Here is a 27,206-nt window from a genome sequence, read left to right as displayed (position 1 = left end):
ATTGGCGTGCTCATATTGTTCTGCAGTTAGAGGAGAGTCTGAAGCAACATAGCAGCAGTATGTTTCCTCTCACTTACACTGTTTGAGCAACACTGTGTTTTTAATGCATCCTGCTGTGGTCAGAAGCGTTGATCCTCTTTTTTTGGTTCTTTAAGAGGCGTGCAACGCTCAGAGTCATAGAGGAAGAAAAGCAGCATATGAGCACATCACCTTCAGGCTCAGAGCCTCGATAATACAAACTTTATATCAAGACTTTGTAGCTTTTTCCACCTGCTGCTGCCACCAGAGAAACTTAAAATGCCATTGATTGGTCTTTCCTTCTTTTTCCTGGGTAAGGCTTATTAAATATGTGTATTATTACTATATTGGTCATTGGTTTAATATTAAACTGTTTTTTGGGAACCCTGTGACTTAAATGTTCTGGCTTTGTCTTGCTTTAGGTAATTACTTGTTGTAAAAATTCAATGAATATTCAAACGCTTTATTAGATCAAATATCCTTAATGGATAAAAATTTGAAGTCAGAGTGTATGAGTTAGAGGACAAGCAGGGCCACACCTTAACATACAGTTCTTTTATAGCTGGTTCCCATTAAGGCGTACAGTTAACAGAGCTATTGCAAGGCATGTTTGTCTTGTCTGACGGCGCAGTGCAGGGTTAATTGACACAAAGAAGCAAAGAAGTTACTTCAAATTTTTGTGATCAATTTATTATTATTTATGCAAAGACACAACAAAATAAAAACCAACAAATGCTAAAAAAACAAACATAAAAATACAGATCAAGCACAATGCAAAGTAAAGTTTGCTGAATATGAACTTGTTGCTAATTTCTCACACTTTGTTCATTTTTGTGTGTGTATAGTTTTGAAAAGGCTGTTTTCTTTCCTGCAGGGTTGGTTGTGGCTTCTGTCACAGCTAATACAACAGAAAAAGGAATTACCACAACTTCAGCTGAACTAGGCCAGAATAGCAGTAACCCCACCATTGTAACACCTCTGTACACCACCACCGGTATCAGCAGAACCATCAACATGCCTGCCGTCACTGTCGGCAGTACTATGAACATCACTGAGGGCAACAGCACCATCCCACCCTCAACAACAAAACAGAACAGTGAGAGCTGCAATCTAAACTATTTATTGTCATTTGCATTTACCCCTAAGTTTTGGATGCCCCCAAAACGAATCTTTTAACCTTTTCTTTGTTTTTGTGTATATCATAATTTGCTTGTGGAATAACACGCTTCTCTGATTCAGGTAATGAAGGTCTTAGCAATGCAAGCCAGAGCACAATGGCCCCAAGGACCACACCTAAACCCCTGGAAACTTCTAAAAGCACAATCTCTACCACCAAACCATCACAGCACACCAACAAACGTGAGTTGAGAATGTTGACTAATAAACCACATTATACCTTTGGTGTTCCTTGATTAGTCTGAGAATTTGTCAATTTTACAATACAAAATATAGTGATAATGTACAGACGTACTCTGTGTACATTTAGATGTATGAAGTGTGTATTTATAAAGAGTGAATGTATAAAGAGAATTGGATACACTGTTGAAGGTGGGCCATTAATTTCTATGAAAGTTGCCTCTAGGCACGTGAATCTAAAACGTTTGACTTTGCGGGTATAAAATTACCTGGATCTTTCACAGTGTTGGGCCCCCAGAGCAGACATACTGGAGACATTATCATTGGTCAAGTGGCTAACTTCCTGTTAAGCCCTCTGATAACTTGAATGTTGATTAAATGATTTAATTAAGTGGCTCTTCTAGACTTGAAATGTTATTGGTCCAAATGGATCAAATCCTGCAGGGGTTGTGAGATTCAAAAACAATCCACCAATTTAGACATCACTCTTACAATGTAAGAAAAAGTCAATTTTGGCCCAATGGGGCATCACCTGACAGAACCAGAAGTTGTAATCCACGGTTTGGCCACTATGTCAATTGGCCTCAAAGCCTGGTGCTGTTCTTGGGAGCTGGTTAAAGGTGGCGCTATGGTTTGGTTTAGGCACAAAAGCAACTTGGTTAGGTTAATAAGATCGTGTTTTGGTCTATGTTTGTTATATATGGAAAGTAAGTACGGTGTGATGTCACCCAAGTCAAGTCACATAATATTACAGTAAGTACTTAGGTACGTAATAATTGAAAGAAGTCAACACTCTTAGTTTCTCACGGGGCAAGAACAGCAGTTTCCTGGGTGAAAGTCCTGTTTGACACATTTTCCACCCCGATCTCCTCCCTACTTGGACTTTCTCACTCTTTATACTATGGGGTCATTATCATTCACCACCGCCAATTGTGTGACGTCATTAAACCAAGGAATGTGAGAGAAGGCTGGCTGGATGATATGTTGCTTTTGTGTTTTTAGCTTGTTTTGCTGCCCCTAAGCATCCAAAAAATAAATTATTACAGCTTTAATTGAAGCAGCTTTCCTTTCTGATTGTATCATGGCCAACGTGAACTTATCCAAACCCGTCATGTTTGATGTTTGGGCAGAAGCCCTGGCACTACCCGGCAGTTTGTTGCTTTATATCTTGACGCAGAAGGGGTCAGCTGTAAGAGGGGATTAAGCAACAAAATTACTTGGTTATGGTAAAAAAAAAGATTGCTGGTGTTGTGACGAAAGACTGATCTTTGAGTGGCTAAAATGTCACAACCGTGGTTGTTATTTGTTGCTTTGGTACACCTGTCTCCTTGGTCAGAGTCAGGTGTTGGGTCCATCCGTTTTCCCCCCTACCTATCCCTTTCACACTTTTTAAACTAAGTCCACAGCACCCTCTGATAATGACACAGGGATTGGTTTATATTGGAGTTGGTGGAAAGCCCATTGTGTCTCATACAGACACTAAACAGTGCCTCCAGTGTTAAAGACTCTGGGGACACTGCCTAAGCAACGCATTTTGACCTGCTGCTGACACAGGCTGCATGAATGGACAGTGACACTTGACTACTCATTGGCAGGTTTATTTTGACATTTATATTTAATGACATTGTTTGTCAGCTTTTTCTCTTTTAAAACGTAAACCTTTTTTTGTATTTTTTTACAGCCAACGCTACGCCGAGGGTTGCAAGCGACTTCACTGGTGAGTTACATTTTAAAGTGCTCCACTACATAATATCAACAATACTGTTAGTTTTTTCATAAACAGTAGAAATATGTCTTTATTTTCCCACAATGTCAGCAGACACCTTCATCTTCATAAATACTAATTTAAACTGTGATACCTCCCTCAGGCATCATCATCCTGGTTGTGATCATCCTCGTAGCTGTTGGATTTGGAGTTGCCTGTTACGTCTCACGGAGGAGAGGAAGGGTAAGTAGTTTGCTTCCATTACCAAAAAAGTAATGGTTCCACATTTTTGGAAATATGCTTATTTGCTTTCTTTCTGAGAGTTTGAAGAGACGGTTGATATCACACTCATCTCTTTCTTTTTTAAATACGAAGGTACAGCCGGCAGCCTGTTAGCATAGCTTAGCATAAAGAGTGGAAACAGTGGGAAACAGCCAGCCTAAAGCGTATTAACAGATCCTGCTTTGTTTGTTTAATCCACTCAAAAACTGAAATAAAACTTGTATTTTTACAGGAACACAACCCTGTAAAAACAGGGTTTTACAATAAAAAAAACACGTTTACTAGTTTTAGAGGCGTTAGTAGTTTTTCATGTTTGGACAGAGCCAAGCTAACTGTTTCCCTCTGTTTACCGTATTAATGCTAAGTTTCATGAAATTGCTAACAATCGTGTTTCCCAAACGTTTATCCGAAAATGTACGACGATACCCTTAATTTTGTGGTGCCATGCCATTGTTACAAAAGCCCAAAAGTTGGAAGCAAAATGTCCCAATGTTTGGAACAAAGCCCATTTCTTCGACAGAAACCCCATGTCGAAGAAATTCACCCCAATGTCCCATTCAAGCTAGCAGGGAACGTCTCTACAACATTGGCTAAAGTTTAAAAAAAAAAAAAAAAAAAAGGTTGTCTAAAGTTACCTACAAGTTGCAATAATATTTTAAAGGAAATATTTTAATGTAATTTTCAAATAACGTTTTAAGGATGTTTATCATTTCAAATAATGTTCCTATAGGGTTAGATGCTGACTAAGACGTAATGTTTTAACGTTTTATGGTGTTGAGAGGTGACAGATTGTAGAATGTTCTTTTATAAATCCAATGTTTCATGAGAACAAAGGAAAAACATTTTAAATGCAACATTCATGCAACATGTTGAGGACTGAGATTACAGACTATTTTTTAAAATGTAAAAGTAGTCTAAAAATTAGACTACTTTTACATTTTAAAAAATAGTCAATTTTCATTGTTTTCCTGTTTTTATGTTTATAGGGAATGTCAGAGAATTTTACAAATTGCTAGCTGGGTAGTCTACAACTATCCTCTTTAGGACAGGAAAACATTCACTGAAAACATTCTGAAAATGTTTTGTGACCTAAGCAAAAGAAAAAACTCAGGTGTACATAATTAAATTAATTAATGACAGCTTAGTTCTGTGTAGCTGCTTTGATTTCAGGATCCTTGTATCCTTGTAGTGCTATGACCGAGCCATTGTTAGTGTCATTAGTGCCACCTGTGCCCACTATGACAAGTTAAACTGTTAGCTGTGAGGTAGGCTCATTTTTTTCTCCATGTGGACTACACCACACGCAGCTTGTGCTACAAAAAGGTAAGACAGGACAATGATGCCACGCACTACATTTAAACATTGAGAAATCATGCAGATTCAATAACAGTTATTGCTTTCATTTGCCCGTCTTCCTTATTTTACATAAATAATGTGAGATAGCTTTCGGGAATTTAGCCTGGGAAATGCTAATCTGTGCGGTCATATTGCCAACATGGTAAAAAAAAAAAAAGAGAGTTTACCCTACCGTTAAATATTGCATGTTTGTATGAGTGTTTGGACTAGTATTGTATGAACCCTAACTGAATTGTATTTGATCATATTGATACAAAACAAGAGTGTGCAATAAGTGTAGAACCAACTTCTAATCTAATGTACTAATCCATAGCTGTAGTTTACAAAAAAACATTCAATAAATTATTCAGATTTTAATATTTGACAAAGGGCAATTTAAGTCCATCAATGCTTCATCACAGGGATATTCATATCCTCTAATGTTATTTTGTTAGATGTCAGATATTTTTCTATTATTTTATTTTTACTTTTTTACTTTTAATTCTGAATAATTAAGACATAGTCTGAAGTTTAGGATATTTTTGACATACTATACTTTTAATGTGGGTCTGTTCAGGATATCATATGGCTAACAAGATGAAGCAAAGTTTGTTTTTCACATAGTCTGTATGGCACAATGTATTGTCCATACAATTTGAACATCACCTGCAAGTTTCTGTGCAACAGCTTTATGTGTTTACAAAACAACATTCTTAACTACTTAAAATGACACACTTGTTATGTAAACTAAATATTGTGTGTCCCTTACACTTGTCAAATGTTGCATTGAATATGTGAGTTAAAGCTATTTAATAGTGAAGGAAAGAAAGAGAAGTGGTAAAGCCAACTGAGTATGCTCTAATAATGCAAATGTACTTTACTGAAATGTTAGCACAAAATTTTTGTATAATGTCTTCAAAGAACATCCTATTCTAGAAAACCATTCTTGGAACAAAAAGAAATCTTACTACAGAAAAGTTTTTAGAATATGGTTGTATAAATTTCTAACATTGTTAAAAAAAAACACATCAAGAATAGTAGCACAAAACATTTGTATAATTTGTGCATGTTGGCCTACTCTAAAATAAATAAATCCTAAAAACATTTTTAGGATGTTTTAGAGAACATTACACTGCCTTTAGAAAGTGCCCTCTGGAAACTAAAACACATCTTGCCACTGAAAACATTACAGGCAGGAATATTGCATTGTAACATTCTACGAACGTTGTTAGAACCAAAAATTTCTTGCAGGGATTCCTCTGAAAATACACACTTCCTGCAGTTAGTTTGAGTTTCCCAGTGGCGTTAAGCCATTGATCCCAGATGTTTTTATTGACTCCTCACAGCAGCGTTTATGCCACCTAATGTGGGTGTTTTAAACCAAAACATGACCTTTTCCTTACAACAACCAAGTGGTTTTTGTGTCTAAACATTACCAAAAATTCACTACAACTTATTGACTAATGTAATATATCATATGCAAACATTTTCTTTGGCAAATGGATTGTCTGACTGCAGAGAATGTGTATTTTCGGTGCGAGCAGTGACCATTTGTTTTCGGTATAACAGGCTATCAAAGAAATAGGTTTTCGGTCCAATAGGACTTTTTTTTGGCTGATGGGGCTTCAACACAATGGGCCACTGGAACAACAAGGCAGTCCCCAGTGTGTGGCATTAATATATATGTGTTCTGATTCCCATTGTCCTACAGCGTTACTCCGTAGACTTCAACTCCAGACCAGATGATGCCAACATCCCTCTCAGCACTATCGAGCCAGAGTTACCCATTGATTCTACACCTCAGAACGGTCAGTCCAACAAACCCACATTATATATCAATGAGAGAATATTGCATTTCTATTTATTACATCTTGCTTTATTTTTTTTAACAGTTTACAATTATCACTCAGGTGCAATATCTATTCTTCCATCGTTCAATAATGTGAATCAGCCACCCAGCCTGTCTTTTTTATTATATATTTTATTATATTTTACTGCTTACTGATTACATTGCTGTGTTTTTTCTAATGCTTTCTTATAATTATATTCCTTCTGTCTGTGTGTTTTTTTTCTTTTTTACTGATATTTAGGTATTATTATATTGCCTTGTGTGTTTTTACTGATGCTTCCTGTTTGCCCTGTCCCTTTGCAGCTGTAATGTTGCAAATATCCCAACTGTGGGACGAATAAAGATTTATCTTGTCTTATTAATGAAAATCATCATCTTATGAATGCAAACAGATTGTGCTGGTCTGTTGTTGCAGAAGAATTAAAAATCCCGATGCTATTTCAGGTCTGCAAACCTTTGAAAGTACAGAAACTACAACAAAAGAGCCGCAAGAACCAGAGGCAAAACCTGAAGTGCAGGAAGAGCAGAAAGGTAAGAACAAACCATCCTCTGACTGACCAGTATTTTATTAATTGTGTTTTTGTATTAACCAAGCTCAAACAAACAGAACAGGACGTAAGTGTTTTGTGGGCTAATGTGTTATTTTCCTTCCTCTTTTATAAGATCAGTTAAACTGAGTAAAAGGAAGTAGAGTCTGTGAGCACTCTGCACCCAAATTAACACGGCATATTGTTTGATAATGTGAATGTCCTAGAGGCTAATCAAATATTTAAACCTGTGTTAAGAAATGTGTTTTGCTCCATTACAGGCATTGATTTCTCAGCCTAATACAAATATGAAACAAAATAGGTTGTCAGGCAATGCCATCAAACAACAAAATGTTTATGAAGTAATTTTGGCAACAGTTCGTGTGAATTTTATAGGAAGGGAACCTGAAATTCTGCCCAGCGGTCTGACTCACTCACTCTGAGTATGAAAAACAAATTGTGCAAATGATTTCAGATCAGTGAGGGACTTAATGGAAAATTTTGAAATGCCTTTGACGGAAGGTGTGTGCACAACCGATGTACACCACTTCCTTACTTTGAGAGGAGAGACGGGCTGAAAATGCGGCCTGCAGTACTCATCTTTACCACTTGATGGAAATGGAAGTCAAGTTAACAGTTTACGAGCTTGTTCAGTTTGCTGCAGATGAGCTCTTGAGTTTGCTGCAGGGGTTGTGAAGAATTTGGTCATTTTGTCTTACAGAATTAGAGTTCTGTATAATTCTGATCAAAATATATAAAAGCCTTTATCTTTATCTGCTGCATTTAAAAAAAAAAAAGTTAAAAAAAAAATTATCAGATATTAGATAACCAAACCAAAATATTTCTGAATTCCAGCAGATTACTTCCTTTATCATTTGTGTTGTTCTGCAACTGTTCTTGTTTTATTGTTTTGACATTTTCGTTTGTCGGACAATGATTGAACTACTTTTGTCTTACTCAAAGACGTCTTCCCAGGCTGGATTAGAAACGTAAAACGTACATCTCGTGTCTGGGCCTGCATCTCTGCCTTGGGCCACACTTTGTTTACATGGACAGTGCTGATGGCCGCTTTGAAAGGCAGCTACATTTCAAATGGCTCTCTTCCTCTCAAGAGAAAGAAAAAAAGTAAAGTTGAGAGCAATCAGAGCAGGAAGGCGGCCACATTTCTTATCATGCACCCAGGTTTGTTACTGCTGTTGTGACACAACCTTAAGGCAAAATGAAGAACTTGATTCAGCTGATGATGATGACTGTGTGTCCAGTGCACTCAGACTCACTTGTTTTGTCTCAAGTGTTTCAAGTAGCGAAGTAAACTCTAAAGATATCAGCCAAAAGCCTGGAAAATTCTACCCACATAATATTTTTTTAATTCATGAGTGCAAGTTGCAGTACAAAAACAAAGCAAAAAAAAATCAAGGTAGCGACAGACATTACATGCATATGGCAAGATGGAAAAGGGAACAAAACAAGCTAAAATGAGAAAAAACAAAACAAGCAAAAGATAATCATGTAGAATAATATTCTTGTTGTTATAGTAGATATGTAAACTTTTACTGCACTGTGGGTGGTTATTAACAGCACTTGTGTGCATGTGTTTAAGTGCATTCATGTCCAGAACTGATGAAGACCAAAGAGAAGAAGGGTATAAATTAATTTAGAATAAAAATTAGAGTAAAATACGTTACATAAATAATAACAAGGAGAGTAATATATGATTCTACATATATTCTAATAATGAATACAGTGATAAGACAATAAAATAGTTGAAAAAAAATCTTGAATAAACAAATACATTTAAAATATGATAATGATGATAATAATAATAATAAATATAAAAAGAGAAAGGAAGTAACAAGAAACAGCACGTAATAGAGATACGACTCTATGTGTGTGAGATAAGACTGAAAATAACCACAGGTCTCTTAGAAACACTCACGCCATCACCCTCTTCTCACAGGCCCTGTAAATAATTAATGTGACTGTAGGCTAATGAGCAGCTTTTTTAAAATTTATAAATATCATATTGTTGTAAGTTGTTTTTGGATCTGAGATGAAGGCCATTTGAATTTTTGTGAATTGTGTCCTTTAGTGATAAGAACTATCTTTAAACCACACAATGCAAATAAGGTAACTGTGATAAGTGTTACAGGAAACCATCGTCACATCATTGCACGATGACAAACAAAATTAAAGCAACACCAAGCAACTGGTAAAGATTGATGGAAAATTGCACAAGTGGCACCTGGAAACTTTGCAAGCTGCACTCTGTATAACGTGTCTGTCCTGATCCTAGGGGGTTTTTTTTGTAGTTCATATCCTGATACACTTTGATAGTCAAGCTCCTCGTGTGTCATTTCATTTTACTTCTGTCTTTGTGTGTGTTTTTTCCCACCTTTGTGATTGTCTGTCCCACCCTGATTAGTTCCAAGTGTCCCTAAGTCTTGCTGTCACCTGTCCCTCGTTCATACCCTCGTTTTCAGCCTTATGTGCCCACCTACCCCAGCTGTGTCTTGTTCTTGTGATTAGTTCTCAGTGTATACATACCTTTGTGTTTTCCTTGTCAGTCCATCGTGTAATTCCCTGCTCTGTTTTCCTTGCCTGCTGTTGGTCTCCTGTGTTCCCGGTTGGATTATCCCTGTGTTTATCTTCAAATCCTAGTTTGTTTTCAGTTTATTTTGTTTCTTCTTTCTTTTGTACTCTTTTGAGTTATACCTGCCTGTTTTGGGGGGTTTTACATGTTACATTAAAGCTTTCCTTTTGTTTTAACAACCCACATGCCTACTGATTTACATTTGGGTCTTCATTTGAACTGAAACATAACAGTGTCACAAGTGACAAATGACGCAAAACATATCAATAATTACTCAACTTTTCCAAGCATTGAGCGCAGGGGAAAGTTCTTCACTGGCAGTCTGACGTGCCACTTTCGGTTGGTTTAGTACAAATGATTCTTCCTTTGATTCTTTCTCAGGCAAACGGTTTATCTTGAGATCAGAATACATTTTCAATATATATATGGCCAAGATGCTGGCACATAAACAACACAAAGATCCTAAGAAAACTGTCACACTGACAAACTGCAAAATGTACGGGATATCCATTAAGGTGTTTTCTGATGGGAATGTCATTAATTTATACACCAAATACAAAAATTGGGCAAATAGAAATTTTGACCCAATGATGGCGTTAGATGAGAACTGGAATCACCAAAGTTATGAGAATAGATTCTGTGGGCACCAGAGACATCTGTACCAAATTTCAAGGCAATCAATACATTTTTGAGATTTTACAGAGCATTTCATGGTGTTACTATTTCTTGAGTTTACAATGACAACAAGACAGGAAAATGTTGATTAAAGACCCATAGCATTGGCATCATTAGTAATGAAATCACCAACACCACTTAGAATCAACAGAGAGTTAAGCAGGTAACAGAATACAGTTACCCAGATTCAACTTGATTCTTAGTTACAATCTACTTATCCAGAGTATGTTTGTCCAAGAATCAGTCAGTATCTGCATTTTCTGTGAGCACTCAGGGTTCATGGAGTGGATAAAAGCATTAAGTTATTGTTCTACAAGGCAGCCACTGTATCTGTTCTGCGTTAAGGCATCACAACATACTTTGGAAACCTGTTCATCAAACCTAAATCACAAATCATAACCTGATCAGAAGGGCTGGAGAAGATTGATTGGCATGCCGCCCCCATCTTCTCTCCAGGAGATATTTGCGAGAAAAGTGAGTCATCAGGGCCTTAAAATCACCTGTGACCCCAAACCACATCCCTCACAAAGTGCATGAGCTGATGCCTTTGGGCAGAGGGCACAGGTTACCAAACTGTAAGTTGAACAGGTGTAAATTTTCCTGCTTTCCGCTATCAGTCAAACTGAGACACAGGGTGTGTGTGTATGTTCTGGTATGTATGGATCTGTGTGTTTTACTGATTGTTAACTGTAGTTGTAGGGTTTGTGTACAGATATGTTGTGCATGATAGTGAAGAGTCTGTGTGCTGTTATTTTGCCTGTTTTCTCTGAAATACCCAAGACTAAATATTCCTAATGGAAACAACAAATCTTATCTTTTCTATAAGACCATGGATAGTCAGTGTGCCCAACTGTTGTTCCTCATGTGTTAGTTAGTAAGCTTCAGAGGTGCTAGTAGCCCCCCCCCTTCACACACACCCGCACACACACGCACAAGTGCACAGGCACATGGTTAGAAAGCAAGACTTTGTAATTAATTAAAACAATAAAATAAGAGTTCTCATTAAAAACAGTAATTGAGGAAATGCTACCAACAACCAAAGGCAGGATAAAACCTATAGCTAGAAGATAATAAATAGATAATATAATATTAAAAAAGGTAAAATAAATAAAATACTCTTAATAGCTGATATAGGCATAGTAGAACAAATAATAGTAGATCAAAAAATTTAAAAATAAGCTATATACCATCTAGTAAAACAGTAAAACGGACTAAAATGTATGAATAAATAGTCAATCAAAGTAATGCTTAAAAACCAACACCAGAGATGGAAGAAACAATAATTGTGGTAATAGTCATGGTAATGTGATAGACAGAAGCAGACATTCAAGCCAGAATTGGGAAGGCTAGAACAGCTTTTGTTACACTGAGGTCCGCTTGGAATTCAAGTGATATGCCAAAACACCAGATGCCGGAAATTCAGTGCCAATTTTAAATCAGAGCTGCTCTATGATTGAGTCCACCAACAAAGTCCAGACCTTTGTCAACAAGTGTCTAAGAACCATCTCAAAGATACATCGTTCAAGCATCAGAAATGAAGATCCGAGAGGGAAAAAAAAAACAAGCGATAAGAGATATACATAAGGGAAAGAAATAAGGGTGAGATCCGACACATCCTCACCAAAAAGCAATATAATCATACAGGCTCCAACATGGAACCTACAAGGGAGGAGAAAATGAGGGAGACCTAGAAACTGTTACTGGAGGTCATCAAACAAAGGCCTTCTGTTGACAAAATCCTGTGATTTTCTTAACTTAAGAAGTTAATTTTGAAATGAAATATTTGCCTGACTGTGATCTTGACAGTGCAGTGGCTTGCATGTCTCCAATATTAGTGGAGTTCTGGCTTTTAATTTTGAAAATACAGTAGTCAGCATTAGGTATCTCTGCATCAGCGCCAATGTAGTAAGTCAACTGCCCCCTGGCTTTATCTCAGTACACAACACATCCACCACGGACTGTATAAATAATGCCTGTAGCTACGTCTGTAGTGACGTCGCACATTGGTTTGTCAATATTTGGCCTCAAGTTCGTCATTTTGGCCTTAGCCAGCTTGGTGTTTTGAAGGCAGACTTGACCATATTTGGACAAGAGGTTGGAGCCATGGAGGAGTGAGGGGTGGATCTGAATCGTAGACTTCAGCGACGCTTCTCAGACAGCCTGACACTCAAAGAAGACTGCCCTTAAATATGCATAGTTTTAAGCCTTTATGAAATATTAACTGGTGAGTAAAAAATCGCCCCTTGTACAGTGTTGAAATTGGCTAAAGAGTTTAAAAAACATTTTTTGTACCAGGCTGTAAACATTTTTATTTTTCTGCTGTAAATTTGGAAATTTTAACATTGGCATTTATAGAGATCGACTCCCTCTTGGAGTCAGCCTCAAGTGGCCATTAATGGATCTGTAGTTTTTTGCACTTAAACATTGGCTTGATATTTCAGCTCCAGAGGGTACCACTTGGCACGAACATGAGACTATATCAGACTATTTGTTTAAAAATTGCATTTTAACTCAGAATTTCTTTCACAAGAAGTACCAACTACAGATCAAATGCCAAGTCTGAGTATACTAAGGGCGAAAGTAAAGCTGACACTCAGGTCAGGGGTCCACCTGTGATAAAGCGTCTTGTCACCCACCATAAACCAGACGGACACAAAGAGTCTCTGAAGGTTGGAATGATGCCTGAGGATTCATCTTACTCATGGCAGAATTATGTCCAGAGCAGCGGTCACCTTCCTCTCCCCTTCATCCTCTGCTTTCCCTCCACCTAACCCGGGGTCAGATAATGATGGGGCCGCCCTACTTTCCCACAGCCTCCAACAGCTGCATGGCTGTGGCTCATTAGGAACTGGTCAGTAATCAGCCGCCTCATTACCAACATGGTGGCCTCCTGAAATGCCTTTGCCCGAGAGAAATCCCCCCCAGACTGTCAGAGAGGGCAAAACCACTTCAGGCTGTTGAGTTGAAATACTGTTATTATGTGGGTGCTAAAATCAGAACCAGCAGTGGAATGTAACTGAGTACATTTACTCATGTACAATACTCAAGTGCAGTTTTGAGGTACAGTAATTTTAAAGCCACTAAGTTTATTTGATAACCTAAGTTACTTTGTAGATTTAAATTGCCAATATAGAATATAATTACAACTAACAAATTATGATGTGTCATTATAGATTAAACTACCCATCAGTTTATAGTCATAAAAATTTGCTTCACCTCTATCAGCTGCAACATCCAGTAGTATAACATATAATATTCTGAAATGGGCCATTTTGCATGCAAGTACTTTCGCTTTTGGAACTGTATGGAAGCATATTTTGATGCCAATACTTGTACTTGTATTAAAGTAAGAGTTTAAAAGCAGGACAGAGTTATTATAATTATGCATTTTTTAATTTGTTTTTATTTTCTGTTTACTCATTGCTCATTAACTTTTTATCGTTTAAAAACATCTTGTTTTGTTTTTGTTTTTATTATTTACAATATTAGTTAGTTAGTTTTTTTTAAACTAATTATACAGGAGATAATTGTCAGAGGCAAGACTTTAAAAGCTCAGACTATGTATTACAATACAAAAACAACACTTGGTTTAGGCAATTGTTTTACAGTTGTGTTGACTAAACTAAAACATTTCCTGTATTTTTTAAAATTTTATTTAATTTAGTTTTGTGAGTACACAAAATCATATCACTAAGCCTTTCATCTTTATTCTAAAATCTAGTTTTACATTTTATTTCACTATTTAAATGGTTTTTTAAACCTAGTTTTAATTTTTAGTTTAGTTTTCATTGTATATAACAGAGTATTTATACACTGTGGTATTACTGCGTATTTCGACTTTAGTAAAAGATCTGATTACTTTTTCCACCACTGAACAGAATGCAGTGAACTAAATATCAAATCTGCAGTGTCATAGAAGTGCAAATGTCTTAACAATGTTTTGCAATAAATGTATTGCAACAGTCTAACTTCCTATTAAAATGGCATGACATAAATGTTGTTTTCCAGTATATTCCATAATGACTCAACCAGTATGTTGTTTTTATTCATCCATATTGTTTTCACTTCTATGTGTCACATGACTAGATTAAGAGTAAGAAAAACTGAATTACTATTCTGAAAAAACACCTAAAAAGTAATGTGCTTTTGTTGTCCCTTACAGCTGAGACAGATAAATCTGCTGTTGATCCCAGTGCTGAGTCTGCAGCTCCGGCGTCGTCCCCTGTCAGCCCTGAGGACAAACCCAAAGAGGCCGTCGTTGAGCCGAGTCCTCCTGCTGCACCTGTGGAACCGAGTGTGGAGGAGAAAACTGATGACGAAAGCGTTGTCTCCAACAAGACCTCAGTGGAATCGCTGAAGGAGTCGAATGAGAACAACAGCAACAATGCTGACGTCGGTCAGAAGAGAGGTTGGTGTTAAAAGGTTGTCATTGTCATACTTGTCCGTACATTCAGCTACTGATAATACAGAATGTCTTCAGTCACTTAGGACTGAAAGAAGCGGCTATGACTGGATAGTTTGTTGTATTTAATGTAGATGTGCACGTTGGCATAACAGCGACAGTGACAGCTTCTTTTCTGTGCTCATATCTTGTTTCCAACTAACTGCAACATGATTCATTTCAACACATTTTCCGTTATTTTGGTGACAAAAACGAGAACTTACAACTATGCTGTCATTCACCCTGTTCATTTCCTTGTATACTGTGTATACTCTCTTTGGTTTGCATGTAAATTCACTTCTCTGAGCAACATCTAAAGAAGAAAAAACTGGACCTCTCCATATGTTGCTGACACACATATTGGAGTTATTCGTTATTGGGTTTTTTTTTCTATATTGGCCTTAAAATGATCTCTTCCTAGTGGTACAGTACCAGCCTCTGTTATCTTCTTTCTAATTTTAAGCAGATTTGAAGAGAAGCACCACGTTCTGGGATGTTCCTCTTGATTGTCCGGTGTGAGACACTGTCTGTCCCTGTGCGGTTCTCTTCAGGAACTTGGTAAGACCACAGACACTCTGCTGCAGCTGCTTCGCTGCTCAGCCAGCTCAGGTGTTATTAAAGGGAAAACCCCCACCCTGAACTGCAGGTCCACAGGCCTCACATATGACCGCTGGGAGTGCTGTGTTACAGCTTTCCATCCTGAATTAAGATATTAAAAATAGAGAAGTCTCAACCATTAAATCTAAAATTATAAAGTGTGCTTGTCCCCAAAATTGTAAATCACGTTGACAGTCTGACATCCAGCAGTTTATAAATACACACTAGAAGCTGCACCCAGAACGGAGCCTCTCTGCCGGTTGAAAGGGTCACAACATACAGTACATCATTCAACTGCTATTACTTTACTTTTGATAGATTATTTTCAATAGAGTTTTGTGACTTAAGTAACTAAAGGACTGTCAGCAAAATAATGATCACAAGGTCTCCTTATTAGCTTTTTTCCCCCTAGCTATTAATTGCATCTTACAGGCTCCATCATCATTATGACATGACCAAAGATCCACTTTTAGGTGATGACACGTGTTGACAACTGAGCAAACTCAATCCACTGATGATCATAGGTCATAAGTGGATCTTGATTTCAGAGTTTTTGAATTTAAATGACTATTTCCAGGGTAGAAAATGAATCTTCACATTGATCTTTAGCTCAACATATTTGAATAATTATGAAAAAGCAGGCATTTACTTTGTTTTCCACCAAAGTCAGTCTGTAAACCTTTCCTCCTGCTCTGTCTTACACTGATGAGATTCCTCTTACACAAGTACCAACGTGGGCCCTCTCGCCGTTTAATCATCATGTACTGCAGGATGTAAGGCTCACATCTGCACCTGCACTCCCTCTCTCTTCCTATCTGCTCAGAAACACTTGGGGCCGAAGCCCTAGGCCTGAGGAATTCACACCGCTCTTAACGGCTGATGATAAGCTCAGATCAGAGGGGCTAACCGCTCAGATGCTCCGTGTTAGCCGTCACGGATCATCTCCGCTCTCACAAAAGCACCAGCTTCAGAAATCCCAAACATCTTCAGTGAAGGCACTCAGTCCGCAAAATACACATAAAGAGTGGGCCCTCTAGATAACTAAAAGGGTAACATCTAATGAGATATAAATATATATTATCGATCTTCAGCTGACATACAAGTCACAGGAATAAGTGTCAAAAATACACCTTTTCCACAGCAGATATTTTGGCTTGTCATAGTAGGACAAGCACAGGTGTTACAAATGACATTAACGATGACTCTGTTCTATTTAGGTGTGCCTGTAAGCCGTGACAGTGAGCCACCATGCACAATACCACGACCCTGAAACTCATTCATTTGATTATTTGCACCTGCTCTGTGACTACAGTGTTAATGTCAACATGCCCCTTTGTGAAAAAAGGCCTACTATCTACTTCATTTTACACTGAACTAGAAGTGAATGCAACACTGTTGTTTTGGCTCCCATTTTACAGGTTTAATTTAAAGCTTCAACACTTTCTATGCAGTCAATAGATATATTTCTCTGAAATTTTGGTTCCAGATTTGTCAAAGTCCATGTCAAAGAGCACTTCCTTTTCTAAGATAAGCTGTCCTCCTGACTGGTGTGGCATATTAAGATGCTGATTAAACAGCATCAGTGCTGCACAGGTGGGACGGTCACAATAAAAAAACACTCTAACATGTGCAGTTTAATCACACAATACAATGCCACAGATATTGGTCGTATTGCCGAATTCGCAGGAACAACATTAGAGACCGTTTATGGTAGAGAAATGGACATTCAGTTGACGTACAACAGCTCTGGTGGACGTTCCTACAGTCAACATGCCAATGGCACACTCTCTCAAAACATCTGTGTCATTGTGTTGTGTGATCAAACTGCACATTTTAGAGTGGCTTTTTAATGTGATCATCCCAAGGCACGCCTGTGTAGTAAAGATACTGTGTAAGCCGTGTCTTTATAAGTTACTCCTGTAGGTTGGATAGATTGTCTTGGAAAAGAAAAAGAGCTCACTATCATGATTTTTTTTAAATTGTGACTAAAATTGAAAGAATTACAGGAAATCTATTGTGTGTATGAAAAAAAGTCCTAGATCGTTAACGCAAGCTGTCTAAACCTCAACACTCAGAAGGAAGTGACCTCAGTTTGTACACCCACCACTTCCCCTATCACCTTCCTTTGACTACTGTGCAGTACAAAAATGTAGAACTTCAGTCACTCAAAAAAAACAAGCAATAGTGAACATAATTGAGGCTGCATTACACTTTTTCAACCCAACCTAATGGGGGAAAAAGGACTCCTATGACATAAAAACATCATTTATATGAGACAGGCTTGCCTCAACTCACCAGAGGTGCACCATCAGGAGAGTTAAACCAAAAAATTGGCAAAAGGAGCTCCATATAGCCACTAATATTGACTTATGGGCTCGTTCTGCTTCGTCAGCTGGGGCCTCCCACAATCTAGAATCGCCAGTGCAAGCTACTCGTTACTTTTCTTTTATAGCTGGTTTTCTTTTTGATGGTGTCACACTAACAAAAGTTGTGAGAAAAAGCAGAAGTCACCTTTCCTTTGACAAAGACTCTTCCACTTGCAGAAAATATTTAAACAATTACCATGATGTTTTAAGCTGGCCCAAAGCTGCTGAGAGCTTTTGGATTCAGTTAATTATAACATACCGGTATATAGAGTGAACTACCAGTACCTGACAGCTTGTAACATTATAGTCAAAGCTGCCAAACATGCTATTGATACGGTTTTATTTGTTTGTTCCATCACTCATTGTATTCTCAGAGTTAAAGATGAAAAACTTTTCCATGCGAACGACTGTCAAATTTATACAAATGTGGCTTTAAAACCTCATCAGAGGTAATTGTCGTGTGTAAAAAATGTACATTTAGTTTAAGGTTTATTGAGAAAACTTAACGGACATCTTTCATGTCCAAAAAGATGAAAATATGTTTTTGTAGATGAATTTCAGATTGTGGTTGATTTGTCTGTATTCTAGAGGTAATTTTTAAACTCAGCATAAAAGAAAATGCCTCTCATAAACAACACGTCCTTGGCCGACTGTGAGAAAATGTGAGCAATTGTGCAGCTCTCAGTAAAAGTCTGCCCTTCAAAATAACACAATGAGCATGTGTTGTAAAAGTGTAAATTTGAAAAAGAGAGGAGAAAAGAAAAAAGTGAACTCTTCACTCATTCGCCCACCTGGTCTGGGAAGTGATGAGCAAGCTGGAAACAGAAGTTGAAACTGTTCTGCAGTTGTGGATAATGGATATGAGCCGACAGGTCGTAAACTAAACCTGCATAATTAGACCTGGGACTTGTTATTTTCCAGTCAGAGCTCAGCTTTCATGTTTAATGGCCAATGTTGGAGGAAACTGTCTGTACCGCCTGGGATGAGTGCTTCGCAGCCAGAAGGAGGCAAATAAAAGAGAGTGACAGAGTGAGACTTTACTGTGTGAGACAAATAAGGTTAGTAGTTAGCTGGAAGCAGCTTGTTTTATTTGCAGAGGCTCTGTATGGAAAGTTATACACGTGCTGGTTCAGAGACAGGTCATGGAGTTGCGGTGGGTGAAGAACCTGGAACTGATGATTATTTTTTTATTTTGCCAGTCATGTGCCTTTGGGTGTGGCTGTAGGATTATAAATGAGTCCATTTATTGTATGTCCTTTCAGTGCTCAGGATTAAAAAAAAAAAAGATTGAAGATTTAAACTATGGGATGACTCATTTTATTTTTAAGCTATTTGTCTGCTTCTCCCCGTAATAGCAAAAGTCATAATTTCCTCTGCTGATGTTGCAGGTGTAAACACAGATTTATGGTGTGCAAGATGACAATGGTGCATGTGATGAACGCAGGATCTTTATCTGGGTAATAACAGTGAAGGAGAAGCTTCCTGCTTATGAGGTTTGATGTGGTTCAGACTGGCAGGTCGGCCATTACACCTGGGCAGCTTTACAGGAGGGAGGGACTGTCGGAAAACTCAGAATAAAGAGAACAGCTGGTGGAGGCTGGTTCTGCCCCTTCCTCCCCTGACTTCCTACCACAAAACAACAAGTTTTGGTCAAGAAATTGAAAACTTTGTTGTGAAGATAGCTATTAAAGGGCTACGTCTAGGTTGTATGCTGTACATACAATTTTGAGGCTGATGACTGAGTGTGTCATCACAAAACCACAAATGCAAAGTGCTTAGTGTCAAAATATCTTTTTTTTTTTTACCTGCAAGGTAAAGCACGCTGAATAGTGATGACATGGAGACATGTACTTGCAGACTGAAGCGCAGAGGGGCTCTCTGATGGCACTTGTTACTTTATGTCAGTGGTGATAGCACCTGGATAGCATAGTGTCACGGCAGGATTAAAATTACTCAACGATAAGTCAGTGTCATTCAGCATGAGGGGAGAAAGGGACTGGAAACAGAACGGTGGATAAGTTTTCTTAAACAATAATCTGGTTGAAAAAAGACCTGATATGTTATATTCAAAAGGAATGTTCGATATTCAGAAAATCACTAGTTTCACAAATAAAAGCGCCACCATGTAGACGTTTGGCTCGTTCTTGTCAGTGTTTTGGGATATACAGTGATACTCAGAAACACCATCATCTTGGCAAACACACAACAGCAGTCATTCATAATAACATGCATTTGCTTTGTTTTGGTTTATCATTGTCAACCTACAAAGCTTTTAGAGATAATATACAGGGCTCGACCAGACTACAAAGTGTGCACAAATCAGCCATTCCAGTCTTACAACTCACAGTTACAGGGGGAAAAGCATTTCTGTGGGCTAGCTTCTACTGAAAGATTTATTTATTTAAGAGTTTACAGATTTATTGCATGTAGGATTTCTAGCAGAGGCTTATTGGCGACCCCTGTCCCTGGTTTGGCTTTTAACATATTATTACTACAATTTTGTTAAATTGACTACATGATTAATAGTGACATTCTCATGCATGTAACATATTAATAAAAATAATATAATAATAAGTTAAGTTTTAAGTTTTTTAATAAGTTTTGCAATTATTTTACATGTTGCATGTGTGTATGTGTGCATGACACATGTGTAAGTTACCTTGTTCTTGGTCATTTACAGTTTGTGTATGTGTAGATTTATTATGCATTGAAGTAATACTTAATGCTGAAATACTTTCTTGCTGAGAGATAGGATGAATATTACTCTCAGTTACCTATTTGTGCGTGAAATATGAAGCTGAAGCTGGCCGCCAGTTACCTTAGCTTAGCACAGAGACTGGCAGGGGACAAACACTGTGAAATTATTATTTTTTCTGAATTTTGCTTTGATTGTTGCTTGATTAGTCATAGATATTTAATGCAGCAGAGACAGATGCTTCATATATGTAATAGGGGTGTCGCAGTAGACAGGTATTGAGTCCATGTGACCATGTGTTATTGCTCTTTTCATACAGTTTTGTATAGTTATGGTCACCGACTCTCCCTTCAGCATCACACACGCTTATATTGAGTGTAATTTGTTTGCCAAAAAAAGAGACAAAATACATAATAAACAAAGTTAAAGATACATTTTTACTGACACCATTTTGTTTTTCAAAGTTTCTACTGATATCATTGTGATTTTGAACTCTTTTTGCTGGTATTATCATGTGAAAATCTGATTTTGAACCAAGTTTTTAGGGGATTTAAAGGAAGTTAGGCTGTACTTAGAGCTGAATCTCTGAAAATCTTTGGCAGAAACAGAGCTGTTGGCAGTGTGACCTGTGACAAGGGTCAAGAACAGTGGGTTCAGTTCACTTTTTAAAGCTCCAGCGTATAAGTACAAAATATTTACTAGTCATTCCAGGCATGCAAGTGACTGCTATTTGACAACATGTAAAGAGAATAAATCTGTCAGAGGTGTTTAGCCTTTGACTTCTGGAGATGCCTTTCCCTTTTACACTCTAGAAACTGTGCACCCCAAAAAAACGACCAAGTAGGCAAGCTGTTGTTTTCCAAACAGTTTAGCTGAGTTTGTTTTGAAATTGAGCTCCTTATGAGGTCATGGTGTGCTTTTGTAAAAAATAGTCTCAGACAATGACAAATGAGGTCAATCTGATCGTCTTCAAACTGAAACCAGATGCAGCGTGATGTCATTACATTGACCACCTTCTTTTGTGTCTGTGTGCTTACTGTATGTTAGCCTTCACTGGTTAGCTTCCTGTCTCATGCCCCTTCATCAAAAGATCACCGAAGGGTGTGTCCTCTTCCTGCCTCGCTTCCTTGACCTGCAGAGGCTTCTGGGTTAAAGTCCTTTTCAAAGGTCATAGGTCAGACAATCCTAATTAAAGGGTACACAGTGACTGCAAAAGAATAATGTGGCCTCAATGTCAGAGTCAAACTGGCCCACATTCTTTGCCCGTCATTGAGCAAGTCCCTGCAGAATTGGATGTGCAGCGGCTGCTGTGATGTGTGGCGCAAACCAGGATACATTTCAACAAAGGGCGCTGCACATGACAAAAAAAAATATTGATGGCAAACATAGAGGAAGACATGAAAAATTTCTTACTGGTTGCCCTAAATGTCATCTTGAAGTAGTGATTTTTAAATTTTTTTTGCTTCATTGTTAACCCGATTTTTATTACTTTATATTGAAGCATGCGATTTTAAGATGCTGAATTCAAGTTGATTTTTACCCTGCTGCAGGAAATGCACAAATTAGGAGTTTAGAAGCAAGGTAAAAGTGAGTTGTCACTTAAAATATTACTTCTACTTTCCCTGACCCACATCCATTTATTTTAAGAGATGTCAAACTATGCTAGGCCTTGACTTTCCCTATTTACACTACAGACATTTTACAACTAGAGTGTTACATTTTCTAGATTCTTCCTTTGTACTCCAGTCCATACTTTGACAGGTGGCCCGCTAAACATTTATAGGGCTTTATTTAGTAGCGCATGTTTCACTTCTTTACACTATGCTGCTCAAAGAAGAAAAGGAGGGAGGTGTGGTTTACAAAGTGAAAACAATTTGTAGAGAATACTAAATTAGAGGCAGCACTCCAGTCACACGATGTGGAGTCACGCTGGGTTACTTGTGAACAATTGCACTCTTGACATTTTGTGATGTATTGACCATGTTGCCTCTGCTCTGCCCGGTGACTAAGGCTTTGTTTGTTTTTTGCAACATGCAACTTCTGTAAGGTGAAAACAGCTGTCCAGTTGATGCCAAAGTAATGATAAGCATCTCTAGTTTGGAAATTATATATTAGTCATAATTAATAAATAACCAAACTAGTGGGTGGGACAGCAGTATTTTTGACTAAATACCAGAATTCTCAAAATGACAATGTTAAGAAAAATCTGCAACCATCAAGTCATTAAAAAATTCACTGATCACAGATTTTGATATCTGTTATAAATCTGATGGTAAACAAATCAAGTCAACTTTTTTCTGTAGCACATTTAAAAAAAAAAAAAAAACATAAGCAAAGTGCTTTACAGACATTGGAAGAATAAAAACATAAGAGCAGACAACAAAATCCTGCATGTACCCAGGCAGAGTCCAAGATCAAATCTATGAGTAATGCAAAAACATGTCAGCATAGCTTGTTGTGAAGGGGGACTACATAACACTCCAAATTTTGGCTAAATTTTGGTGAGGGAAACCATGACTTTAAAGAGGTCTTTTGATCTCTCACCTCAAGATATCTCAATGAAAATGGGGTCTGTGGGCACCCACAAGTCTCCCCTAAGTTTTAGAGGGTTTCTGGTTAATGTTTCATCTGTTACAATCAGTGTACTCCTTAAAATTAAAGCCATATATTTTACTTTTAAAGGAAAATGATAAACAGCCTGTTTGAACAGTGAATGCAAAACATAAATAGATCCATAACACGTTAAAAACGTTTTTTGTGGAACTTAGTGTTAACCGTGCTGATATTAGTTTATTCACATCAAATAATCAGTAATATTATTGCAAAATAAGATATTAAAGTGAATCAGTATGTGATTCAACTCACATATGGGCATAGTTTTCAACTAGCCTTCATTCAATAGCATAACCAAACTACTGAAATTGCAACACATTCTCACTCCGAACTCGTCACATGGTGCCGTCAGGACCTTTTGCGTCAACGTTTAACGTTTTAGATAACCTTCTGCATCAGCTGTTTATGATCCAGATGTTGTTACAGTGAAGTCATTAAATGTGTTAGGATGACGCAGCACGGTTCTTATGTTTACACAACAGCGCGGACTGTCACGATGGTTGGGATTAGGCACCAAAGTCATGGACAGTTAGATTTAGGGAAAAAAAAGAAAAAAAAACACACGCACGAGCTCCGAACTCCCGCTCAAAAGTCAGTTGTTTGTGGAACCTATCCACGTCCCCACCTGGTTACCAGCAGTGTTAATACCACCAGTTCTGTCCGACGGCGTAACCATCTGTTGTGTCCGTGCACGTTGCATGTGGACGCAGAAGGTAGCTTTTGGCGTCATACTCGTACACTGAAAACACTGAGAGAGCAGCGCTATTTATCGACTTCGGAAATGTGTTGAAAATTCTGTTATGACTTTTGGTTTTGTTGTGCCACCCCAAGATTTATAGTATCCCCATGTGACCGCCCCATGGATAAAAGTCTGAGGACGCCGCTGAACAACCATTATAAAAAGCCATTTATTTATCAACTGATCGATTATCAGCTTAAATTTGCTCTCAAACAATGAACACAGCAGAAAGAGAGCACCACTTCTGTGGCCACATGCCCAGATCCCAGAGCAGCTGACTCTTTTAATGACCTGTGACTCCAAACCCTATGAGGTCTACGGTTGTAGGGACAGTTTCCTCTCCTGTTGTCCTCTCCAGACTGGTTCAGACATTCCTGGCCAGGCTTTGTGCAGTTGGTAGAGCTGCTGTGATCAGGAGGCCTGCTGACAGACGGACATTCATTCACCTGCTGGTATTGCCTCCGGCATCGACTCCACATTCCTCAGGCAGTGTCAAACTGTCAGACTAACACTGTGGCTTTATTACGTCTCTGTCTCTCATCATTCAGTTTAAAGACAACACAGGTGGAATCTCAGACAATGCTCAATGAAAGCTGCTAAAAATGTTAAAACTCATTTAACAGTATTGTGAGCAGCATCTTAAGCTCAGACACAATTTGTTCACTTGTAGCTGCATTACTTGAACATAATGATTTATACATTATTTTTACTTATTTCCATGAAATTCTTTGTGCAGATTATTTACAGCTTAGCCATAAATTTGCATTGTGTTTTGCCACATACAACATCCCTCATTTTAGTTCAGGACACTTAACCTTGGAGTGATCAATCCATCTGGTCCGGTGCATTTTATCGCTCCAGTTGTTCTGACTTCTGTTTTTGTGCACGCCCCTTTTCATGGTAACAGCCGCAATAAACACATTCATCACTTCACAAATTACGCACAAGTTCACTTCAATGACACACGATATAATTTCAGCTGTGGAGATTTAAAGAAGTAACTTTTGATTTTTAACTAGAGCTTTTAGCGGTTTGTTTGTTTTTTTTGTTTGTTTTAGCATTTATCGCCGGCCAACATTCCTGTCTTTAAGAGGCTGTACTGGGCTGAGTTTTAAAGCTAGAGTGATGATACTGGTATCATATAAAACTAGAAGACCTGAGGTACCAAGTGGTATCAATAACACTATAAAGGCTATATTTTGGCAATGGAAAAACAGCATAGCTATTTCACAGGGGTCCTCTGATCTCAAGATATGTAAATGAAAATGGGTTCTGTGGGTACCCATGAGTCTGCCCTTAACAGACATGCCCACTAAATACTAGTCCCATGCAGTTTTTTGCTGTCATTTGATTCCTAATTATGACAATCTGGTTTGACTTGTTTTACCTTGTCAATATGGACTTCATAGCTGTTTTGAAATGCAAAATAATGGAATTGAAAACATTTGACTGAAATGTGATTCATTACGATTAACTACTGAAACTGCAATTAATTGGGATTTCAAGAATTAATTGTTTGACAGTCTATTTCTAACCTTTATTTCTTTCCTTTCACAAAGGGCTATTAGAAACGTCTTGTATGAGATGTGAAATTAGGTAGAAGACACACAAACAAACTAACTTAACCTCAAAAATTGTTCACACAAAGTGTCATTGTTTAACCCGAGTACCAGTTTTCTGCTTGCGGGTGACCGAAAAGGGTGAACATCCTTACTTAGGATTCAGTTGAGCATTTTCGTCCACACAACTAAATCCCCCCTGGAATGTCGAATCTCTCAGCAGCCAGGTTTCACTATAGTGGCTAACTGGTCTCCACAGATCCCTATCTTTCCCTGTGGCTCAACTCAGCATAGCTGCATAGACTAAGATCAATGTGAAGTCTTACCTGCAACCTGAGCCCCAGTATTCACAGGTCCAAAACTAAACTCCTTTATACTGGATGCAGTTCAGATTAACTGCTGTGCTGTTTGAATGATTGTCAAAGTGTAATAAACAGTTGGCCTTTACACCTGTGGAAAATATTGGCAGTGGTTTTTAGCTGAAGGCTGTAAAGGGTAAAAAGTGATAGAAATTTGTATTTATGTACAGCAATGTGCAGAAGTCTTTGACCAGCATAAATCTGTTCTTCTAGCAAAGTTACACTGAGGATATATATGTTTTTATTTCTCAGTCTCTTTGTGAAATAAAAAAAAGAATACAGAGAACATGCACAATGCATTAAAAGACCAAAAATGTCAGAACAAAATGGCTTCTTTAGACTGGAATCAATGTTAAGTGTGACCTCCCTGCATGTAGCACCTCTTGAACTCTTTTGGGCAGACTAAGTTTTATTTTTTAAAAAATCTTCTGGTATACCAGAAAATTGGTATTCTTAATCTCATATTGTCTACCCAAGAGAGTTCAAGACATGCTAAGTTGAGAGAGGTCACACTAAATACTTCAAACTTTAGCCCATTAAAGTTGTTTTATTCTGAAATATTTGCAGTTTTAATACTGTATACATATTTCATGCATGCTCTTGTTGTATTTTCGTTAAGGGGACTATTGAGAAAATAAATATATTTGATCATTGTAACCCTGCCAAAATAACAAAGTTTAGGGTGGCCTAAGACTTTTGCACAGTACTGTATTTATTTAAACATTTGAATAAATCCAAAGATTTACCCTCACTGTTCTGATGTCACATAGCATTCAGTGACTACTTTGTTTTTTTGCAGCCGCTTAACGGTAAAACATAAATCACATCAATAGATGTGGGGCAGGATTACGTCGGCTATCCTTTCCCTCAAACAGATGTTTCTCCATAGAGGTCAAAAGTCATGGCAAAGGTCACATAAACTTGGCCAAAGCAGAAGTTACAGGAGGAAAAAGCAGGTGATTGCAGGACGTGCGAGTGTGGGACAGGATACATTGTTCTCATTGTTCTGTGCTTTTTTTTTCTCTCTTTCAGTTTGAAGAAGCGACCGCAGTGGAAAAGGACACGTCTGTTCATACTGCGTGCTAAATGTAGTCACCTCGCGGTTTGAAACAAATTTCTTGTAACACAGCAGCTTTTTTTAAAGTTAAACGTCAGCTGAGCTCAGCTTTAGAAATGTTTTACTGATAACTGAATTTGTGTATTTTACATACTGATTTGTAGACTAAATGTTATTATTTTTGGTACTATGGTAACACCTTATTTCAAGTCCTCCCTATTTACTTTAGCATTTAGTTTCCTCATAACTCGCTGGGTAAAGCACATTCTGAGTCCGGGTTTGCTTCAAGACCTCCACTCCCTCTCCCCTTTCACGTCTTTGTCAAAATAACAATGAGGCATAAAATTGCCCCCGAAAAATGAAAAAAAAAACATGGTAAATAAAACAATTAAAATAGTTTGTAACATGCTATAATGAAGTCATAAGCAAATATATGCATTTAC

At 37.8% G+C, this 27,206-nt stretch overlaps 1 protein-coding gene across 3 annotated transcripts; it reads left to right on the top strand.

The window, feature by feature from the left end:
• Positions 1–176: 176 nt before the first annotated feature.
• On the top strand, positions 177–27,206 carry si:dkey-27h10.2 (mucin-2). Of its 3 annotated transcripts, none has more exons than XM_042485105.1 (10): positions 177–331; positions 893–1,114; positions 1,258–1,377; positions 3,056–3,091; positions 3,243–3,322; positions 6,408–6,504; positions 6,990–7,076; positions 14,500–14,745; positions 15,245–15,336; positions 26,739–27,206. In XM_042485105.1, the coding sequence occupies exons 1-9, from the start codon at positions 298–300 to the stop codon at positions 15,295–15,297; spliced, it is 975 nt and encodes a 324-aa protein (XP_042341039.1). In that variant the 5' UTR covers positions 177–297; the 3' UTR covers positions 15,298–15,336; positions 26,739–27,206. The 3 variants fall into 3 exon arrangements, with proteins under 3 accessions (XP_042341039.1, XP_042341037.1, XP_042341038.1); XM_042485103.1 differs by having other exon boundaries at positions 15,242–15,336; XM_042485104.1 differs by lacking the exon at positions 26,739–27,206 and adding an exon at positions 16,593–16,741 and having other exon boundaries at positions 15,242–15,336.

This window comes from Plectropomus leopardus, chromosome 4, assembly GCF_008729295.1.
Source record: "Plectropomus leopardus isolate mb chromosome 4, YSFRI_Pleo_2.0, whole genome shotgun sequence".
NCBI classification, from domain to species: domain Eukaryota; kingdom Metazoa; phylum Chordata; class Actinopteri; order Perciformes; family Serranidae; genus Plectropomus; species Plectropomus leopardus.
The sequence above is the reverse complement of the archived record's forward strand: the minus strand, read 5'-3'. Positions and strand labels throughout refer to the sequence as shown.